Genomic DNA, 23,830 nt, shown 5'->3' with positions numbered 1-23,830 from the left:
TTTTTTTGGTTTTTTTGTTTGTTTGTTTGTTTTTGCTTTTCCAGACAAGGTTTCTCTGTGTAGCCTTGGCTGTCCTAGAATTCACTCTGTAGACCAGGCTGGCCTTGAATTCACCGAAATGCACCACCACCACACTTGGCTCCAGAGTGGGAGAAATTTAATAAATCATGCATGTGTGTGTGTGTGTGTGTGTGTGTGTATACCCAGAATATATAAAGAGCATAGTAACACGCCTATAATCCCAGCTCTTAAGAGCTGAGGCAGGAGGATCACAAGTTCAAGGTAGGTAAGCCTGGCCTACACAGTGAGAACTACCTCTAAACAGACAGACAGACAGGATAGGGGAGACTATGAAATGCTGGCCAAGCAGAACACCTACAACTGTCATATACAGCTAGTAAGAATGCAAATGACAGCCGGTGATAGTGGCACACGTCTTTAATCCTAGCACTCAGGAAGCAGAGGCAGGTGGATTTTTGAGTTCTAGGACAGGTAGAGATAGACAGACAGACAGACAGGCAGGCAGGCAGACAGACAGACAGACACACACACACACACACCACATCTCAAAATAAAAACAAACAAAACAACCAAAAAAAAAAAAACAAACATATAGTCACTCTAGAATACTATCTACACAGTTCTTAAATAATTAAAACGGAGCTAAAATTGACCTTAGTGGTTAAGAGCATGGGCTTCTCTTCCAGAGCACCCAGGTTCAATTCCCAGCGTCAACATGGCAGTTCATTACTAAACTTCCAGGGATCTGAAATTTTCTTCTGGCCTCCTTGGGCACCAGGCATGGACATGATGCACAGCCACACATGCAGGCAATACATTCATACATATATCCATCATATAAAATAAACAATTTAAAGACTATAATAATTAAAACATACATTTACCCTATGGCCCAGCTATCATAACCCTAGAAAACATGAGCGTGTGTGTGTGTGTGTGTGTGAGAGACAGACAGAGAGAGAGAGAGAGAGAGAGAGAGAGAGAGAGAGAGAGAGAGAGAGAGAGACTGAAGTGAACCAAGGCCTAAGCAGTCTACTATTTGGCCATCCCCTTAAGTCCTTTTAGGTTGTGTGTCTGGGTGTATACGCACATGGGCGTCAGGGCTTTTTGCACATCTAGGCAAGAGCTCTAGACTGAGCTGCATCTCTACCTCAACCTCACTCCCAGGTATTAACCCAGTAAAACAAACAGAAAAGTGTATGTCCAACTATAGCAGCTCTATCCATCACTGTCAAAAATTACACACACCCCAAGGGCTTCCAAGAGGTGAATGAATAAGGAAACAGGCAGAGCCAGGTACCAATGGACCTGTGTACATAAGGCTGAGGCGGTGAGACACACATTCTCTTAATGGAAGGAAAGGAATTGAGGAAGAGTGGGAGGGAACAAGGGAGGGAGGGAAGGAAGAAGGGAAGGAAGTTATTATATACCATAATGGAAAACTATGCAATAATAAAAGAAATTAACTACTGACCAAAAAATACAAAATGAATGAGTTTCAAATACATTATGGCAGTAAAAGATAGTCTCAAAAATGTACCCTCTACAATTCCACTTTTAGTACATTCTGGAAGACGAAGTGTGGGTGGGGCTGCACAGGGGAGGTGCTGGCGGGTGCTGACTGCTCTGTCTCCCACCTGTGGAGGAGCCGAGTGAGCATGTGTGTACACACACTCAGAACAATACAAGCCCATGTGCCAACTCAGCACAGGGAGACCACCAGCCTTGCCGACGTGTATCCAATCCCCACACGGTTGATGTAGCTGGAGTTATGTTTTCAGAAAGAAAATGGTGGACGTCTCCTAATTTAATTTTTTAATACAAAATCATGACATGATGATTAGCTCTAGTTACTGTATCTAGATTTAGCAGAGAAAAAAACTATTCAATTTTTTTGTCACTCAATCATGAAACAAAAGTTTCATTTCCAAAATGCTACCTATAGCCAAATGAAACCAAGTCTATTAGAGTGGGCTACCAGAAGCTACATACACACAGGTGGGCCTCACACCTATATAGACTCTGAATTTATTTATTTATTTGTTTGTTTGTTTGTTTTGTTTTTCGAGACAGAGTTTCTCTGTGTAGCCCTGACTGTCCTGGAATTCACTCTGTAGACCAGGCCGGCCTCGAACTCAGAAATCTGCCTGCCTCTGCCTCCCAAGTGTTGGGATTAAAGATGTGTGCCACCAATGCCTGGCATACTCTGAATTTCAATAGAAAGGGGTGTGCCTGTGTGTGTGTGTGTGTGTGTGTGTGTCTCATCTACTGAGCTAGATCAGATGGCCAATGAGCTACAGAGACCTGCCTGTGTCGGCTCCATCCCCTAGATGCAGTCAGAGGCATGCTCCTGCACCCTGGCTTTTCATGTGAGTGCTGGAGAGCTGAACTGGGGCGTCACACTTTCACAGCTGCATATTTCAACAGAGCCATCTCCGTGGGAAGTTCTTATGAGAAATAACGTATTTTCAAGCTGTCATATCCAAGGACAAGTTGGATGAAACTTATCCCAAACAGTATGAAACAGTATCCCAAAGTAACCTGCACACAGGAATCAGACTAACACAACATACACCCAATTATTTGAGGAGGCTGTCCTTGATAGCTGAGAAAACTGGCAATTTTTACCCTTTTTAAAAGATTTATTGTTTATTTTAAATATATGAATACACTGTAGTTATCTTCAGACATACCAGAAGAGGGCATTGGATCCAATTGCAAATAGTTGTGAGCAAACATGTGTTGCTGGAATTTGAACTCAGAACCTCTGGAAGAGCAGTCAGTGCTCTAAACCACTGAACCATCTCTCCAGTCCCCAGCAATTTCTGCTTAAAAACACTTTTTTCTACAAAAGCCTGATTTTTTTTAAAGGTACAAATGATTTGCCGGGAGGTGGTGGCGCACGCCTTTAATCCCAGCACTCTGGGAGACAGAGGCAGGCGGATTTCTGAGTTCAAGGCCAACCTGGTCTACAGAGTGAGTTCCAGGACAGCCAGGGCTACACAGAGAAACCTTGTCTCAAAAAAAACAAAATCCAAGAAAGGTACAAATGATTTAAGAGGTTGTTCTCCTACTCTGTGGATTACAGTTGAGTACAGTGTGCTATTCCTAATACAAATGTGCTCCACTCTGAGGTCCCTGACATAAAGGAACCTTGTTAGCACTATGCAGCCCCAGATTCCCCAAAGGCCCTACACATAGCAGCAGAGGAACTGGAGTGACTTTAGGCAGTAACTTGGCAGGTTTAGAGTACAGAGGGCAGCAAAGGCAGTGGAGGGAGGCAGGTGGCCAGCAGGAGCTGGGAAGCAGGAAACATGAAGAGATGTGTGGGCAGCCAGCAGCAGCAAGGCCAGTGATGGAGCCAGAAGCACTGCTTCCGGTGACCCACACACTCGCTCACCCTGCTTCTGGAGCTGCCCACTTATTCCTCCATCACATCAAAGAAGTGAGTCCAGACTGCTCTTCATACAGTGCACCGAGCTCAGGACCCTGACTGCGGGGTTACACACAATGGGGTACGCCCAACACCCAGGCTGGCCAGGCACCTCTAACTTGACCCAGAAAGATGTAAGCAGAGATGGTTTCATGCCCCCTGGGATCAAACCACCAGGAGCAGGTTAGCATGGGATCTGGCAGACAGCCAGACACACACATTTAAAATGCATCACCTATCACAATGCATTACAGGTATAGTTCAAAACATGGACTGCTTGAACTCTGCCTAACCGCTCCTTTACGGTTCCTCTGACCCTCCAGAGCTGTGTTAGTTGTGCTACTGTAAAATGGGAAACAGAGGAGAGCAGGGCTCATTCTGAACACAGTCCTGCACCGACCAAAATGTGCTGTGCTCCTCCGGTCTCTTGACACAGCATTCGGAGCAAGGCTGTGCTCCTACACACAAGGCCAGGCAAGGCAGCAAGGTTCCCAGACTACTCCCTACAGTTCTTCCACACACTTTGAAACATGGTATTCTCCCCTGCTGGGTTTCTTGGCTTGACAGCAACTACACAAGGGCTGGCGCCTTCCTTACAGCAGTAGCCTCCTCTGCAGTGGTCTGCACCTCCCCTCAATCCTTGACATCACAAGATGCTTTCAGGCTGATGGTAGCCAGCCCTCACCTCCCTAAGACAGGCAGTGGCACAGTGGCACAGCCCTTAGCCACCCACCAGTCTTGCCCCTCGGTTCTCAGTCCAAGGCAGTCGATGCTCAGAAGCCTCTCCAGACAAGGCTGACAGATGGATGCCCTTCGGAAGCTGGCCAGGTTGGCAGAGAGTGGAGAATCCCACCAGCTTCAGGCACAAGTGGAGCCAGAACGAAGCTGGGCAGAGCTGAGCTCTCTTTCAAATGCATCATCCGATGTGCTGAGGGCCACTGAGGCTCAGGGGTCACAGGTCACTCTTGACCAGGCAGTCTGAGAAAATGAGCAGTGGCTCAGGCCCTGCAAGATTCAAGAGGCCCTTTGGGTGTTTGCTCCAATGGAGCCTGCAACCAACAAGTGTGTGTGTGTGACTGGGCAGCGCGGTTAGCCCAGCACTGAGCAGAGCCTTCCAGCTGTCCAGTGACCTAGGACCCCCAGTGGTGAACCCCTGGAGTCCTAGCTACTTGGGAGGCTGAAAGAGGAGGATCACTTGAGTTCAGGAGTTCAAGGCCAGCCTAGGAAACAGCAAAAGAAAAGATGGGTCTGAGACAGAGGAGGAGGGAAGAAGCCCTTGCAGACAGGCATGCAGGTGGCAATTCTCCAGGTCTACACCCACCTCTACTACCTATCACAAATCACTGGTTTTTCAACGGCTGTTCTGGTAACTTCGGGATTTTCCTGAGAAGGTAGCGGGGACTGAGGCCAGTGCTCCATGCATGCTAGGCAAGAGCTCTACCATGGAGCTACGCCCCACCCTAACTTAGGTTCTAAGGGGAACTGGGAGAACACCTGAACCCCAGCACTTGGGAGGAAAGGTCAGAGAGAGGCAGATGCTGGAGGATCCCTGTTAGTTTGAGGCCAGCCTGACCTACAAGCTCCAGGATTACATAGAAAGATCCTGGGGGGTGTCAGGGGAAGTAGCGTAGATGAGGAGGAGCACTGTTAAATTTTTCATTCAACTAACAGGAACATTTGTTGAAATCAGTTACTTGTTTGCCTGAATGCATTTACTCAATTATGTGGTGTTGAATACACTATTATCTGCATACAGCAAAGAAAATGTTGCAAGGTGCCACATATTTATTAATTCAAAATAAATCTGTTCTAAATAGTATGTCTGGAAGATATCTACAGTTTATATCCTTGCTTAGTTGAGAACTTACTTTCCTATCTGGCTTAACACCATGCCCAAGCTACGCTTAAAATAAATTTCCCTATAGGATAAGACAAGCTGCTGAGAGAAAAACAAACACAAGAAACAAGCTATAGATCGAGTGCTTGGCCGGTCAATCCCCAGCCCTAAAGACAAAGAAAGCAGACGTCACTGTTCCCTCCAGACCTCTAAGTTGGAAAGGCAGGCGTAGCAAGGCACATCTATAATCCCAGTACTCAGGACACTGAGGCAGGAGTATTGAGAGCTGGGAGGCAGCCTAAGCTATATACTGACGCTTGGACTCAGAAGACACAAGTAAACAAAACCACATTCATTCTAGACAACAGCCAGTCTTTCCTGCCTGCAGACGCTGCCTAGTGCCACACAGTGGCTGGGCAATCAGAGCATCAAACTGCACTTCAGCCTTGCTCCATCCAAGGAAAACAAACCATGCGGTGCACAGCCCGCCCAGCTTAAGTCATAGCTACTTGTAGCAGGACGTTGAGAGCGAGAGACGGCTGAACCAGCCTGGCTACACTCTCTACTTGTCAGCTATGGATGCTCTAAGACATTTATTTTATTTTATTTTATTTTATTTTATTTTATTTTATTTTATTTTTAAAGATTTATTTATTATTATATGTAAGTACACTGTAGCTGTCTTCAGACACACAGGAAGAGGGTGTTAGAAGATCTCATTGTGGATGGTTTGTGAGCCACCATGTGGTTGCTGGGATTTGAACTCAGGACCTTTGGAAGAGCAGTCGGTGCTCTTGCCTGCTGAGCCATCTCTCCAGCCCGACATTTATTTTAAACAGCTAGATTTTCCTTTTCTTTTTCTTTTTTTTAACTCTTCAGCTATGTTGATTTGTCCATTTAAAAACAAAACAAACCAACCAACCAACCTTCAAGAACTAGGAATGGAACACAGATGTCCCACAAACCCCTGGTCCTGCAGACTCCCCTGGACTTCCTGGCAATCGGTCATTCTTTGTGGGTTCCTGGCTTGACAACCCTTGGGCCTCAAAGTCTAGACCAGCAGCTGAGGCTGCCCCAAGTATGTAGTGAAGGTCCTACATATAGGACCAGCCTGGCTATGTCACCAAAACCTCCTCAGCAGCCACCAACCCATACTTCAGTACTCACACACTGCCGTGGGCAACAATGTATTCTTTTCCTTAGCGTCAATTCCACCACTGTATTCTATGAGGAATACAGATGTGTTCTGCCTCACAGTATGCTTTTGCTTTACTAACATAGAAGTCAAAAAACCAAAAGGCAAAATTCTATCTTCCAACACCAAGGAGTTACCACAGTGAAACCCTGGGGCCGCCTAGCTGTCTGTTCCAAGACACTCACTCGGGCAGTCTTCCTGGGCGGGTGCAAGGCCAGCCCTTTAAACAGAGCGCCACATATAGGACTTGAGTTCTCATACATGGTGCTTCCTAAGCTACGAAGCTAAAATACCTGAGACTCTGAATTCATCTGTGTTCCCCACAGGAAAGCACACACACATGAAGGGGCACACACAAGCTTCTCCTAGGAACCTGAGATTCTAACTGTGGAGTCACCCTGAACACAGGTTATCACCGCTGTGTTGGTCAGCCTCAATCAGGCAAGTCTTTTCTTCTTGGACTTGGGACTTTTCCAAACTTTAACAATCCAGAAGACCAAAACTTGGATGAGCTGATAATGTTTGCTGAGCAGTCAGGAGTTGCCCAGTATGGACAATGAACAGAAAACAGTGGGACCAGACCACCAGGAAAGAAAACTATACAGTTCAAGCTAGTGTCACACAACACAGGTGCTCAGTCAAGCAAAGAAAACCAGTAAGAAGGGGCTGGGCCGGGATGGCTGGCAGAAAGGAAGACTGGGTTTTCACTTGCAGGCCTGACAGGCTGGGACCAGGGGATACGCAACAGCAGTGCATGACTAAAGCTACTGAAGAAGCATGAGAACCTTTCAACCAAGGTGGACTAGAGAGGGAACTGGAAGGAAGCGGAGCTGAGTCAGGTGGGACAGACAGGACCCAGAGTGCTCACCATAATGGCTAATATTTACCAAGCACTGTCCTCAGCTGGGCGCCAGGCTGGACACCTTCCACCCAGCCTTTGGGAACTGGTAACCTCTCACCTAGACTCCTGACTGTTCAGGTCTCATGAGTCCCTCGGGCCCAGCCAGGCCAGCTAAGGCTCTGAGGACAGTCTTACACACAGCAGGGAGGAGCTAACTTGATAACTAAAGTGATCTGGGAGAAACAGGAAATCTAGAGTGGGGAGCTCAAGACCATGAAAGATGCCTGTCCTCTGCAGGGACAACGCTTCAGGCTGGAGGAAAGGGACAAGGGACAGATGGAATCTGGGGGGCCTAATGAGCATGGCTAAATCTAGCCCTTGCCACACACTCCTTCAAACCCAGAACTTAGGACACAGAGGCAGGAGGATCTTTGTGAGTTGGAGGCCAGCCTGGTCTACAGAAAGAGATTGGGACAGCCAGAGCTGTTAGAGAAACTGTCTAAGCAAAACAAAATGCTAGTCCCCATAGCCCCCTTCAGAGTAGTCATCTCAGGACAAACTAAACAGTCTGGAAATGGAGTAAAAAGGTCCCTAAGTACTTCCAATGAAAACCCGTATCTTGTCAGATTTGAGTTTCAAAATTACCTGGTTCTCTGGAACTTGCACACTTCATCTCTGAGCTACTTTATGACTGGTTAAATTGTATGGAACTAATTTGTTTGACTGAGAATGATTTCTGTCTAGGGCACAAAAAACCCAGAGTGATATCTATGTCTATCTTATGAAAGAAGTAGGATGTAATGATTTTTTAATCTCCTTGAACAATTTGTAACATCTTACTGGTTTCCTCACTACTTATATTTTTATTTTATATTTTTATTTTATTTTATTTTTTATTTTATACTACTACTTATATTTTGTAGTAACCATCTTTATAAAAAACAAAATCCTTTAAAACTAACAATCTCAATTCAGGAGGAGCACGGACAGTTTATAATGGCGGGATTTAGGCCGAGAGGAGAAGCCAGAGGTCCCTGTGCCCCAAGGACAGGGAAGCTAAAGGAGTCAGTTCTCCCTTGTCCTCCATTCCAGCCACCTCAGAGGAGCTTTAAGGAAGTGCAGACATGGGGCTGGAGCCGACCCTCAACCATAAAGCAATGCCCTGGTGTGCAGGAGGCCCCGGGGTTGACTCCTGTGTTTATTATGATTCTGCATGTGTGTGTGTGCGCTATGTAAGGGATGCTCGTATGTTCTGCATGTGTGTGTGCACGCTATGTTAGGGATGCTCAATGCTCTGCATGTATGTGTATGTGTGTGCGCGCTATGTAAGGGATGCTTGGTATGTTCCACAGCCCTCATCCTAGAGGTCATAGGATAGTTTTCAGAATTTGCGTCTCTCCTTCACATTGGGACCTAGGATTGAACTCGGGCCACAAGCTTGTATGACAAGCACTGAATGGCTGAACTGCTTCTGCCACTATGCCCAGGTCTGAATCTCAAGCTATACATGCTCACAAAACCCTGGACGCACACAGCTGAAGGGGTTTCCACGACAAGCCCTTGGCCTGCGTTTGGCTTGCCTGCCTGCCTTTTTTTTTTTCTCTTCTTTTTCCCACTGGCACTGAAATCTTTAAGCCTCACACTGTTTTTCATAGCTACACTGGAATCAATGGGAAACCACAAAAATGAAGGCTTCCACTGCTCCCCATCATCAAACCACAGTGGCAGCAAAGGACCCCAGAACTAGGCATGGTTTGGTGAGACTCTGACAACCTTAGGTACTTGTTAACTCAATCCCTAAACTCAGTGGCCCTTTGAGATCCGTGAAGGGCATGCGTGGTGTTTGTGCATGAATGTGTTGCTGAGGAGGGAACCCAGGGCCCTGAGCCACACCCCCAGCCTCCAGAGACAGATCCGGACTTCGTCCCTGCCCATGGCTTTCCCCGGGCCCCTGGAGCTGCTGTTCTTTGCTTATAATCAGAAGTCTTTCCAAGAGCCACCATGACCCTCAGCCTAACTCTTGGCTGCAAGCACTACTGAGCTGAGGGGTACCAAAGGACCCCAGCTTGGCAGACAGGAGCAGCTCCCTCACTAAACAGAGTTATCAGAAAGCAAGCAACTCCAGTCATAATTACAGGATCCTGGTTTTCATTTGACACATCTCTCAGCAAACATCTTGGCAAAGCTTCCTACAGTATGGCTCCCACTTGTACAGAACTCTGTCTTCTAAGCAAAGGCTTTGGCTTCCCAGGGGCAGTAGACACTCTTCACAAAGAGAGTCCAAAAAAAGAAAAAGTCATGACAATGCCACTTTATCTCCATGCTTTCTCCCTAACATTTTCTGCTTACAGCTGAATCTGGCAGTTATGAACATGCATGAACTTCCCCTTATAAATTCCTTGTACTTAAATACCTTAACTTTACAAACTCTGCTGAGTGATTGATTACCCCATGGTTTCCTCATTCATCACACAAGTGTGCATATTCATCTACTCAGTCAGTGCCTCATGATGTGCTAGGCACCGGGACACGGGGAAAACTCAACACGTACTCCCATGGGGCTGACAAAGATTTGGGGGTGAGAGGACACGACACAGAATGGAGCAGTCCTAGAGAGATCAGGAGGTAACCTGAGGGTCAGGGCTAAGAGGGCAGTCTTCACGAGGGAGCAACAGCTGACTGATAAGCCCAAGGGTGGGACTGAGCAAGGTAGAAGGATGCTAACTGACCTGCTAGTGAGGGACAGGATGGAGCCTAGTGGTACAGTGGCCCTGAACCACCCCACCCCCACCCCACAGCGCCTCCAACAACAACAAAAAGGTAACCAAGGCTCCTGAGCAACACAAAATCAGGATTAGAAAAACTCCAGTCAGGAGAAGTCCTTGGGCCTATGAAGGCTCAATAGATGCTCCAGTGTAGGGGAATTGAGGGCAGGGAAGTGGGAGTGGGTGGGTGGAGGAACACCCTCATAGAAGAAGGGGGGATGGGGTGGGGGAGGTTCCAGGAGGGGGGAACTGGGAAAGGGGATAACATTTGAAATGTAAATAAAGAAAGTATCAAAGAAGAAGAAGAAGAAGAAGAAGAAGAAGAAGAAGAAGAAGAAGAAGAAGAAGAAGAAGAAGAAGAAGAAGAAAACCTCCAGTCCAAGGAACGAAATGTACCTCATGATGCCTTGGTTTATATTATACTAGACTTGACACACAACTAGTGCTTAGCCCTCCATTCTGACTTCAACGCCTCCTGCTACTTCCTGGAGGGAAGAAGAGGGATCAGCAGGCTTGTGTAGGACAGGACATGCTGGGGGGCGGGGCACCGCCTCTTTCTGTAACAAGCCATTCTCAAGGAAACTAATCTAGTCCCTGAGCAGAGAACTTACTAGAAAAAAGCAGTCCCCCATTCATGGTGTTCTGCATCCAGGATCCAAACACTTCTCACCAGACTCCACCTCCCCACACTCTGGCACTGAGAAGTGAAGCCCATAACACAACCTTGGGGACATACTTCAGCCACAGAGAAGCCACCTCTCGATCAGGAGAGAAGCACTCAGAGGCCCACATAAACCACACCCTTGTTTCTCCTCCTGGGACTCTGAGAATTGTGGACAAGTCCCAGTTTCTAGTTAGGAACACAATTCCTCTCGGGCTGTCAGGAAAGAACCGACTGGGCCTGGTACCTCAGGGCAGCCATAAGGGCTTTCAGAGCTCACAGCTCACCGCTGCATGTCTCTGGTGCATGGTAAAGCACAGTGCAGACCAGGGACACAGAGATCACATATGCCATGGGACATGTTAAACAATGCAATGTTTAGAAATGTGAGAGGATTGCTCTTTAAAGTAGTAACTGCACTCCTGGAAATTTAACAACCACCCCAGTAACAATTCAAAAGAAGCATCCAGGCTTCTGCATGAAGGCATCTACAGATGTGGTCAAAACAACAAGCTAACGAAACCCCTAGAGTCCAGTACACGGGCTTCCTCCAGAGGTACTTAGGTGACCTTTCAAAAATTCTAGAAATTCTAGAATGGGAAAGGTGGTTCAGTGGATTAAAATGCTGGGCACACAGTATGAGGACTAGAGTTTGGCCCCTTAACTTGGTTAAGTGCCATCTAGAGCAGTGGTTCAGGACACAGTGCTTGCCTACCATGTAAATGCCAGGTAGATGGGGCAACCCACCAGCAGTCCCTGCACTAAGAAGGGAAAGAGGGAATCCCCAGAGCCAACTCTAGGCTCAGTGAGAGACCTTGCCTCAATATATAGGATGGTCAGTGATCAAAGAACAAGCTAGCATCACCTCTGGCCTCTCTAGACACACACACACACACACACACACACACACACACACACACACACGAAACATCTAAGATTCTGTCCGAGTCTCTTAGACTAAGATGATTCTTTTTTCTAATTTCCTTTTAAAGTTAAAGTTAGAGCTTGCTGGGCATGGTAGTGAATGCCCTAATCCCAGAACCACAAAACAAATCATTTAAATAAAATAGTTACAAAGTTACAAAGTTGTTACTGTTACTAAGATTTTCTTAAAAGAATTATTTTTAAGAATACATTGTAGCAGACTTCGGACACACCAGAAGAGGTCATCAGACCCTTATATTACAGACCATTACAGATGGTTGGGAGCCACCATGTGGTTGCTGGGATTTGAACTCAGGACCTCTGGAAGAGCAGTCAGTGGAGAGACACTGAGCCATGTCTCCAGCCGCTATTAAGATTTACGGCCGGGTAGCGGTGGCACACTCCTTTAATCCAAGCACTTGGGAGGCAGAGGCAGGAGAATTTCTGAGTTCGAGGCCAGTCGGGCCTACAGGGTGAGTTCTAGCACAGCCAGGGCTATACAGAGAAACCCTGTCTTGGGGGAAAAAAAAGATTTTCAAACAGCTTTCCATTAGCTTGAATAGTATGGGCTACAATATAGAATGCTTGTTTTTTATAGGAAAATGTATTTTGTTCTTACAGCCCTGGCCAGGAACTTGATAGGTAGACCAGGCTGGCCTCAAACTCAGAGATCTGCCTGCCTCTGCCTCTGCCTCCTAAGTGCTAGAATTAAAGATGAGAACCACCACACCTTGCAAGAAAATGTACTGAAAAGAAAACAAACAAACAAACAAACAAAAAGCTTTTAAGCTTCTCCTTTGTTCAAGTGTTCAGTATTATCTAAGCTATTCTCCCTGAGGAGGGTAAAGGGAAAACAGCAGATTATGGCTGATACATTAGCTTTAAAATGAATCTGCACTAAGGTAGATCTGGTGCCAGTTATGTTTAAAATACCTATGTGGAGGTGTTCCAGCAGTTACAGGTATATGTACAGATATGTGTGCACATCTGCATTATTGTGTGGAGGCCAGAGGTCAGCTTGGGACGTCACTCCTCCCATACCGTCCAATATCTAAGTCAGGCTCCCTCATTGACCTGAAACTTGCAAATTAATCTGGCTAGTCAGGGAGCCCCAAGGATGAGCCCCCTCCTAAGTACTGGGGTTGCCAGTGTCCACCAACACACCTGGGTTTTTGTTTTACCATTTCTTTTTTTTTTCAAAGATGCATTTATTATTATATGTGAGTACACTGTAGCCATCTTCAGACACACCAGAGAACATCAGATCTCATTACAGATGGTTGTGAGCCATCATGTGGTTGCTGGGATTTGAACTCAGGACCTTCGGAAGAGCAGTCAATGTTCTTAACCGCTAAACCTTGTTTTATCTTTTCAAAAGGCTTCTGGGGAACTACTTAAAAACTCAATCTCCCATGCTTGCATTCAAGCATTTTGCTGAACTATCTTCATATGTATATTATATAGTAGATATTAACATAAATTATATATTACATATTAATATAACTGTATTAAATATTAACATATCATGTGCAGATATTATATAACTATATATTATATGTTATATTCTCTATTATATCATACATTGTATATTATGCAAATATATGTTAATTTATATATAGTTTTATTCATACACATACATCCCTGTTGAAGTTATGTCTGGGTCTTCCTACTAGCCCAATGCTCCCAGAAATAAGATTCAGACTCACAATATATTTACAAATACTTTGGCCATATAGCTTTTATATATCCCAGTAGTTTTTAAGAGAAAATACTTGCATGTAGAACAGAATTCAGTATGTAAAGAGAGACAAATAGTGAAAAATGTCTCCCTGCTACTCAAGGCTTCAGCCACCCATTTCTCTAACCCAGAGAATGAATGAGCAGGGATACAGCTGTCTAACCACAGTACTCTAACAAGACACCCTACACAGGCTAAGATAAACAATAAAAATGGACTGCTTCCTGCTATGGAAGTAGCAAAGTCCAAGAGAAGGTATTAGCAGATTTTGTTCATGGTGAAAGCCTATTTCTTACAGATGACACCTTCTGTGCACCCGCACATAATGGAAGGTATTTCATCATTTCTTACAGTGGTACTGACACCATCCCTGAGGACTAAGCTCAAGACTTCCCAAACTTTAACCATTTTTTTTTAGCCCAGGCTATCCTCAAACTCCTTCTCCCCTTGGCTCAGCCTCTCCAGAGTGGATAGAGCGCCTCACCCTGCTAAGGCTCTGCTCCTTAGCCATCTCATTAGCACCGGATTCAGGACATGAACTGGAGATTAGAGAGCAGTACTCAGACTACAGCAGGTGTTGCGCACGCGAGGCTTCGGGAACAGGAGTGGTATCGAGCCAAGGGCTTTGCAGCTCTGCAATGGCCAGGCACGAAAAGCAACCTCTAAGACTTTACCTGATAAGAGACACAAAGTCCATTCCCAAGGGAACTTCCTGCCACCGCACCCAACACAAACACGTCTCTCCCATCGACACCTCTGGAGCCACTAGAACTGTCCACATGAGTTTTAGACTCAGCTTTTCCCCATACAAAAATCTTGCCAAGAAGGCCAGTGGTGGCCCACACCTTTACTCCCAACACTCCAGAGGCAGAGGCAGGTAGACCTCTGAGGCCAGCCTGGTCTATAGAGTGAGCTCTCGGACAGCCAGGGCTATACAGAGAAACCCTGTCTCTGAAACACACACACACAAAAGTTGTTGAGTTTTTGGAATGCGTTATGACTACAGCTCTCAGTCCATTATACAGTATGTTGCCCATTTACTTAGGTCACACGGGATCTCTTTCACCGGCAAGTTGTAGTTTTCAGAGTAGAGCTCTACATATTGTAGCAGATTTCTGTCTTAAGTATTTCATCCTTTCCAAAGCTTTTCTTTTTTGGTAAGATAGGTTTTCTCTTCAGCACAGGCTAGCTAGCATCAAACCCAGAGTAGCCTTCCCAGCACAGCCCCCAGTCCTGGGATTACATACAGTATGAGCCCCGAAAGCAGGCTTTTTTAAATTTGCATTTCTAATAATTTGTTGCTAGGATACAGAAATATAATTGATTTTTACATGTTGATCTTACATATGATAACCCTGCTAATTCACTTATTAATTCTAGCATATTGCCAGATAAACTTCTACAGAGTTGTTCATGCCACCTGCACATTAGTTCCATTCTATATCCATTCACTCTTACCCATCAATCCCCACCCACCCACTCCCCACCCACTTACCTCCCCACCCACCTACCCATCCATCCACCCACCCACCCATCCACCCACCCACTCATCATCCATCTACCCACTCACCTCCCCACCCACTCATCCATCCATCATCCATCCATCCATCTACTCATTCATCCACCCATCCATCCACCCACCCACCCACCTCCCCACCCACTCATCCATCCACCCACCTCCCCACCCACTCATCCATCCATCATCCATCCATCCATCCACTCACTCACTCACCCACCCATCCATCTATCCACCCACCCACCCACCCACCCACTCATCATCCATCTACCCACTCACTCCCCACCCACTCATCCATCCATCATCCATCCATCCATCTACTCATTCATCCACCCATCCACCCACCTCCCCACCCACTCATCCATCCATCATCCATCCACCCACCCACCTCCCCACCCACTCATCCATCCATCATCCATCCATCCATCCACTCACTCACTCACCCACCCATCCATCCACTCACCCACCCACCTCCCCACCCACTCATCCATCCATCCATCTATCCACTTACTCACTCACTCACACATCCAGCCACCCACCCACCCACCCACCGATCCACTCATCCATGTTTGCACCAGATTGAGCTTTCAGTAAGTTGTTGACTATGAAGAGCATCTCTGCCCGGCCCCCATCTGAAGGCAAAGCATTTGTTTGTTTCCATAGGTAGGAAGTTAGCTACAGAACTTTCAGTCAGCCTTTTCCAGAACCAAGTTCCCTTTCCTTCCACATTTGCTGACAGCAGTTATTAGAGGGTGGACCTGGGGGCTGGTGAGAAGGGATCAGTGAGTAAAGTTACTTGCCACTTGAGGATATGAGCCTGATGATCATCATTACATCCCTGTAGACCACATAAAGGTAGAGGAGAGAACCAGCTCACAGAGTCATCCTACGACGGCCACACGAATGGTCACTGGGGGCTGGAACTTGCCTATCAAGGCGTTCCAGCAGGCTTCAGGGACTTACCTGTCTCTGCCTCCCCAGGGCTGGGTTTACAAGCACAGCTCCTCAGGCTTTTGAGGCAATCATTCACTGACAGTTATCTCCCGGGCCCTCGTGCCTGATCTTTAGACCAGCTCTCCAAAAGAGAGGACACCAAAGTCTGTCACAACTAAACCAACTGGCCCAGACCTTCTAGAGTAACTGTGGGATCTGGGACCGATCGGCTCTGCACAGTGGCGGCAGGCAGTGTTTACCAGAGTCGGAAGCGTGGCTGTTTTACGCTAGGCGTGGTTTCTTTATACTCCCAGTGGGCTTTAGGGGAAATGCAGGTTTGTCTGTTTTACCATCACATCCCACACATCTCAAGAGTACAATAAAACAATCTCCAACTGTGTTGACTGGCTCCAGGTCACACACTGACAAGGCTGCCCACCAAGCCAAGGATGTTCCACCACCCAACCCTGAGATGCAAAGGCTCCGATTTGCCTCTGAGTCACCGAAGAGAGCACCTTAACTCCTCAAGTCTTACAATTGCTACAACACTCGCTTTTAGAGATTTAAAGATCAGAGATCTGGGATAAAGTTTACTCCCTCACCTCACTCTTTTAAGGGGCAAACACCTCTGGCTCGGTGGGACAGAGATAAGTGCTAGCACCCATCTATGGTTTTCTGGATTTTTTTTTTTTTTTAAAGAATTTGGGTCTGGAGACATGGCTCAGTAGTTAAGAGCCCTGATTGCTCTTCCAGAGGTTCTGAGTTCAAATCCCAACAAGGAAAGGAAAGGAAAAAGGAAAGGAAAAAGGAAAGGAAAAAGGAAAGGAAAGGAAAGGAAAGGAAAGGAAAGAAAAGAAAAGAAGAAAAGAAAAGAAAAGAAAAGAAAAGAAAAAGAAATTTTTAAAATTTGTGTTTATTTATAAATATATGGTCTGTTGAGTACATGATACCTATGTGTCACGGAAGACGGGATAGTATCAGATCCCCTATAGAGCTGGAGTTATAAGTGGCTGTGAGCTGCCAGACCTAGGTGCTAGGAACTAAACCCAGGTCCTCTGAAAGAATGACAATGAATCTTAACTAACAAGCCCTCTCTCCAGCCTCCTGTGTACACGAGGATCACCTAGGAACTCCTGTTAAAACTTAAACAGGCTGATCAATCATGTCTTTCATGACATCGTATCTGATGTTTAAAAAAAACCAAAAAACCTAACTAGGTTTCAGAGGGTCTGAATCGGCTGAGTCTACAGAGGCCTAGGGCGGTGGCGACACTGAACCGAGTGTGGGAAAAGCAAGGATCTGCAGTTTCCTTAGGCCTCACGTGACAATATCTACCTATACTAAGCCTTTTTTTTTTTTTTTTTTTTTTTTTTTTTTTTTTTTTTTGGTTTTTCGAGACAGGGTTTCTCTGTGTAGCTCCGGCTGTCCTGGAACTCACTCTGTAGACCAGGCAGGCCTCGAACTCAGAAATCCACCTGCCTCCACCACCGCCCAGCACGTATACTAAGCCTTTTAAAAGCCAGATTTTGCAGAAGAGAAAGAATTAGTACTTTCCCTTTTCTCTGGGTGGAGTCTGCACTGTGTGGCATCTCAGAAGGACCTTGTTTGTTTTCTTGAGGGAAAGTGGATCGCCCTAATGACCCTAACACTTAGCAAAGCTGAGAACCCAGAGGGCCCGAGACCACGTCGCTCAAGTGACCATCCCTTCACGTGCCAGTATACAATCCGCAGCAGACACGTCGGCAATTAGGAGCGCTTTTAAAGGCTGGCCTCCAAAGTCCTTCCACACAGAAAGTAAGGGCTTCCACACAACCACACCTTTCCAGAGGAGGAAGCATGGCCGGCTCCTGCTCCTGCTCCTGCTCCTGCAGACAGCAAAGTCCCAGCAGTGAGCTGATAAAGTTCTGTACAAAGCACTCCACCTCTATTCTGAGGGGCAAGTCTAGAGTTCTATTTACTTTCAAAGGCCTGCTAGGTAAACTAAGAAGGTCCCTGACAAGGCCTTGTAGTCCACCTGGCTCCAGGTTCAACCCTGCCCTTTTCTTACTTCTGATTATCTACACTGCACTCAAACATTAGCTAGCTAGCTGCCTCTTTTAAAAGAAGGATTACATATCTCTCCCACACCTGCATTCTCTTGCCTAACAGAAGCATCACATCCTTGAGAACATTCCAGATAACTGGGTTAAGGGTGTTTTGAGCTTTAAAGATAAGATACCTTGCTCCACTTCTTTCTCACTAAAGCCCTTCAAAACTATGCCTCAGAAGACCAAGCCTTCCGCACAGAAGAGAGAAAATTCTCCATGATTCTGCAACCTACAAACATTTAAAGGGTGTCCACACATGGTATTTCTCCCAAGAACAGTTAATGCATGCACTCAGTTAATAAGCAGAACAGGCCCAATGCTCCCCTGAAAGAAAATGCAAGTATATTGCAGTTCTGTGCAAATGGCTTCTCTTTGGGTTGAGAAGTCTATAAAGTTTTGAGGCCTCAGTGAAAGGCTACCTGTGACAGAGAGTAAGGGGAAATACAAAGGTTTTTCAAAACTGGACCATTTCCACCACAAAGGTAAACTACTGCCCAAACGGACCTGCTACAAAACCACAAAACCAAAACAAGAACCCACAAGTCCCTGAACCAAACACTCTGTAGGCAAAAAAAAAGAAAAAAGAAAAAAGAAAGAAAAGAAAAATGAAATGTGCTCTAGAATGCCCAAGTCCAACAGAAAGTTCCCCGTATCTGTCACCTCCCAAACTGGCCGCCCTCCCAGAGTGACTTAACTCTGGGTACCAATTTGGGCAGTCCCTAGAAGCCACCAGTGCTGAGTCGAGGACTACAGGATGCTAAGAAGGAAGCTAACGCCCGCAGTAAAGACTGGAGGCTTTGTGGGCAGATCTGGACTCCCCCACTGCATCTGGGCTACACGCCTCCATTCAACAAATATTTATTGAGCGTCCACCATCTGCTGGGCACCCTGCTAGGCGCCAGGGAGGAGAAAACCATGCCACAGCCCACCGGCCTCTGTTAGCAGAAAACCGTCTGGGGGTTACGCGAACCGGAAAACCTGCTACAAGTTGCTAAGCATAGTAGTAGCCAGGGGATGGCACGGCCCTCGCAACCGACTCTGCGCACCAACCTCATCGAGGAAGCAGGGAGGGCACAGGTAGGCCCCGGAGCAGGTGTGCAGGGACCAGGCACCCCTGAGGCTTCGGAGCTGCAGAGGGCAGACTCCGGCCGAGGGCGCGGTCCCCAGAGGAGCAGGGACAGCAGCCCAGGGACCTCGGAGAAAGGGGTGCGCGGAGCAGGGACCGCGCAGCCCGGACCCAACTCTGGTCCGCCGGGCCTTCCCCCGCGGCCGGGTGCGGGTAAAGAAGGCGCGGGCTAGGCCGCCGACCCGCCCGCTCGTACCTGGAGCCCCGCCCGGCACCTACCACTTGGGCGACCTTGAGGCGGCCGAGCGCGCTGCGCAGGTAGTCGGGGTCGCAGCGCAGGCCGGCCAGCCCGCGGCGCTGGCTCACCGGCTCGGTGGTGGGTTGGTACGGGCTGCTGGCGCCCGAGATCATGGAGGTGCTCGAGGCCTCGCCCTCGAAGCCGTCCAGCTCCTCGCCGCCCCGCATGCTGCCGCCCCGCGCGGCCGGTTCCCCCGGCGCCTGGAGCGGGCAAGCTCAGAGCGGCCGCCGCATCACCGTCGCCAGACCACCCCGCCGCCGCCTCTGCGCCCGCCGCCCGCTGCGGCCGCGGCTCGGTCCGCTGGGGCTCGGCTCCCGCCGCCTCGGCAGCGGAAAGGGAGGGAGGCGGGAGCGGGCGCCGAGGGAAGGAGGCGGGAGCCGCGCGCCGGCCCGGAGGGGGCGGAGACTGCGGCCGGCGCGGGGAGAGGCGGGGCGCTGAGGGCTGGGGGCGGGGGTCGTGGGGGAGAGGAGGGGCGTTGCAGATTGGGGCGGGGTCAGCGAAGAGCCTTAGTCACGCCCCCACCACGCCCTCACCTGCTGGGCATCAGGCCTAGACTCCAGTGGTCGCCTGGCTGCCCTAGCAAGAAAAGGCCTGGGCCAAAAGAGGGAAAAAGGGCAGAGAGGATGGAGATTGACCAAAGAGTCACACAGCTGCTTTCTCTGCCCGCAGCCTCAATGCCTGCTTTAGAGAAAGTGAGATCATCTACAGGTATTCTTGGGGACTTCCCGATGAAAACTAAGCTTGGGGCTAGAGGGGTGGTTAGGAGGTTAAGAGTTAAGAGCGTTCCTGTAGCTCACAGACTGACACCTTCTTGTGAACTTGGCAGGCACCTGCATTCACATGCACATTCTCTCTCTCTCTCTCTCTCTCTCTCTCTCACACACACACACACACACACACACACATCTTAAAAAGAGAGACAGGCTATGCTGGATGATAAAATGGTGCAACGTGTGAAAGCACATGTCACCAAACTTAATGACCTAAGTTTGATCTCAGGTACCCACATGGTGCAGAAAAGGAACCTAGTCAGTCCCCCAATATGTAATTAAATGTAAATATAATCAGCTGAGTCTCTGCCCAGAACCAGGCACAGTGTCTGTTCCAAGCTGGACATGACTGCAGCTGTGTGACACAGCAGGGTTTAAGTGTGTGTGTGTGTGTGTGTGTGTGTGTTCCCACACTAGGCACCTGAAACAAGCCTATTCTGTGCCAGAGGTAACAGCCTGGGGGGGACAGGGGGACTTGGGGGGGAAATTGGGGCTAACTGCAGAATCCACATAACGCCAGTGTCAATTTGAGATCCAGCATCCTGGCATAGGAGGCATCCGAGCACACAGTAGGTCCTTGGCAACTAATATCAGTTCCCTACCCTGACTGAGAAAAGTTTTGCTACCTCTAAGCATCAGGATAGGGGACACACAAATGTTGCCCTGGAGGCACTAATTATAGACCAATTTGTCATTCAAGTGTGAAGACTAATTTTAAGCTTAAGTAAAACACTGACTTTCTAAGAATTGTCACTTTGACACTGAACCTTTCAGCACCCTGAACACAGAGCTTTCTCTGCTCCAGGCCTTGGGGAAGGCATAGGATGAGGCGTTGTAATCATTAGTGTTTTACACGAGTAGAGTCCAAGGTTCCAGAATGGAAATGGCTTATTCAAGGGCACCAAATATTCAGTGAGTAGAACACAGGGTCTGGGGCTGGAGAGGCGGCTCAGTGGTTAAGAGCACTGACTGCTCTTCCGAAAGTCCTGAGTTCAAATCCCAGCAACCACATGATGGCTCACAATCATCTGTAATGAGATCTGATGCCCTTTTCTGGGGTGTCCGAAGACAGCTACAGTGTACTTACATATAATAAATAAATAAATCTTAAAAAAAAAAAAAAGAACACAGGGTATGTGTCCAATGCTGAAAGGATAACAGCTTCAACCCTTACATTATTTGACTTACTAAATATTTGGGGGCGGGGGGGGGGGGGGGCATTTACTGTAAGCTAAGCAATATGCTAAGAATCGAGGACCGGGATGTTGAGAAGTCTCAGTGGATAATGGTGCTTGCCACCAAATCTGATCACCTCTATTTAGTTCCTGTGACCCACGGGTGAAAGGAGAGAGCCAATTCTTACAAGCTGTCCTCTGACCTCCAAAAGCACACACCAGAGTCCTGCCACCACAAGGATACATGTTAATAGCTTTAAAAAAAAACAAAACATGAAGACAAACTCTCCTCTGAAATGGCAGTGAAGAGGTCTATTGATCCCACAGCGACAAGGAGCAGGACAGGAAACAGACAACAGGACACTGGATGAGGGACCGGAAAGAAACGTGCACACAGCAACCGATCCAGCTCATCGAATGGACATCCAAGCTTGCTACGGGACAGGCTGAACTCAACCCAGATTACAACCCAGAACAAAAGGCTCAGGGGCGCTAGAAGTGTGTGTGTGTGTGTGTGTGTGTGTGTGTGTGTGGTGGTGGTAGTAGTGATGGGGTGACAGCAGGCAGGAAAAATACAAGATGAGCCATTAAAAGTTTTGAAGAGGGCTGGAGAGATGGCTCAGTGGTTAAGAACACTGACGGCACTGACTGTTCTTCTGAAGGTCCTGAGTTCAAATCCCAGCAACCACATGATGGCTCACCACCATCCATAAGGAGATCTGACTTCCGCTTCTGGAGTGTCTGAAGGCAGCTACAGTGTACTTCCATATAACAATAAATGAATCTTTAAGAAAAAAAAAAAGGTTTGAAGAAGTACAAAAGCACCCCTGGATCCCCTCCCATACCCCAGACCTCAAAACAAGTTGCAGTCTGTATGTATGTAGGCATATAATTTTCTCAACCTAAATTAATAAGGGTTCAACCTTCCCTCTAGCCCACCACCCACCAGTTGTAGTAGGAAAAAAAGGTTACTAGGATATGAGGGAAGTAGACCTGTTTAGAAATAGTTCTTTGGGGTGATTCCAATCTTCATTTTTCTCAGACCAGTCCACTAGCAAACACTAAACACAAATCAGCAGCTTCAATCCAATCCACTCAGCAGACACCACACACAATTCAGCAAGGGCAATTCAATCCAGAAGAAATCCAGAGGCTCGCCAACCAGACCCACTCCACAGAAGCATGAAGAAGTCGCAGGAGCCTCACAGGTTCTCTGGTGAGTTTCTTCCTGTGACATCACCACAAGTGAATCTCAACAACATAAGGCAAACCAACACGTGGTGTGTTGTCAGCGAAGATTAGTGGAAACAGACCTAAGTGAACCAATGTGCTAGCTCCCACTGACTGTGGAGTCATATTTATATTCTTTCTAAGTAGTTCCGTTCATGTGTCTGCAAAGCATGCATTCCCCTATGCCCCAGCAAAGCATCATTTGACATAACTGACTTTCCAAAGAACCAGAAGTTTATGCTTTGGTGTGTTTACACACACATGTATATTATCCCCAGATTTATTGAAAATATTACAGCACAACTGAGCAGCAGGCGGAGGCACATACCTTTAATCCCAGCACTTGGGAGGCAGAAGCAGGCATCTCTCTACAAAGCTATACAGAGAAACCATGTCTCAAAAAAAAAAATAAAAGAAAGAAAGAAAGAAAGAAAGAAGAAAGAAAGAAAGAAAGAAAGAAAAGAAAAGAAAGGAAAGAGAAAGAAAGAAAGAAAGAAAGAAAGAAAAGAAAAGAAAGGAAAGAGAAAGAAAGAAAGAAAGAAAGAAAGAAAGAAAAAAAAGAAAGAAAGAAAGAAAAAAAGAAAGAAAGAAAGACAGAAAGAAAAAAGAAAGAAAGAAAGAAAGAAAGAAAGAAAGAAAGAAAGAAAGAAAGAAAGAAAGAAAGAAAGAAAGAAAAAGGCGTCTGATACCCTCTTCTGGTGTGTCCGAAGGGAGCTACGGTGAACACACAAAATAAAAAAAATCTTAGAGAGAAAGAGAGAGAGAGAGAGAGAGAGAGAGAGAGAGAGAGAGAGAGAGAGAGAGAGAGAGAGATGCCTCCCCTAATGCCAGAGACAGTTCATAGCTTGCCATGCTGGTCTGAAGACCTGAGCTTGAGTTCAGATCCTCAGAATCCACATAAAAGCCAGACATGGCAGTAGCATGTAATCTACTGTGATCCTAGTATGCCCCTAATGCCTTCTACTGGAAACGTGAGGTACAGACAGGAGACTTGATAGAAGCCATGGAGCCAGGCTGATGTTCACATCAGCAAACCATGAAAGAAAGGTTCCTCCGGGGGCAGCTGGACACTTCTCCCTAGCACTGAGTCAACAGCTGAGAAATAGTACCTAAGCTACAGACCTTCAAATAAGATCGAGAGAGCCATCAGCCTTGGAACATGATGGCTAAAGGCCATTGAACATTTAAGGAACACAGATCATGAAGTAGAAGTGGAAACCAGGAAAATCACCTGGGAAGAAATAAGCAAGAAGACATGTGAAGTATGTCATGACAGGAGTACGTGTGCGTTTGGACTAAGCAATAAACTGATTGATGTCTGTAAAAAAGTTATTAAAATG

General features: G+C 47.0%; 1 protein-coding gene across 1 annotated transcript in view; it reads right to left on the bottom strand.

The window, feature by feature from the left end:
• Cmtm4 (CKLF like MARVEL transmembrane domain containing 4) overlaps positions 1–19,682 on the bottom strand; it is a 48,535-nt gene extending 28,853 nt beyond the window's left edge. The window contains exon 1 of the mRNA XM_052166217.1: positions 19,297–19,682. Coding sequence (XP_052022177.1) covers positions 19,297–19,482 — 186 coding nt within the window. The 5' untranslated portion in view covers positions 19,483–19,682. The remainder of the gene's footprint in view (positions 1–19,296) is intronic.
• Positions 19,683–23,830: the final 4,148 nt, after the last annotated feature.

The sequence above is a fragment of the Apodemus sylvaticus genome, chromosome 21 (assembly GCF_947179515.1).
Source record: "Apodemus sylvaticus chromosome 21, mApoSyl1.1, whole genome shotgun sequence".
NCBI classification, from domain to species: domain Eukaryota; kingdom Metazoa; phylum Chordata; class Mammalia; order Rodentia; family Muridae; genus Apodemus; species Apodemus sylvaticus.
This window is presented reverse-complemented; position numbering and strand designations above follow the sequence as displayed.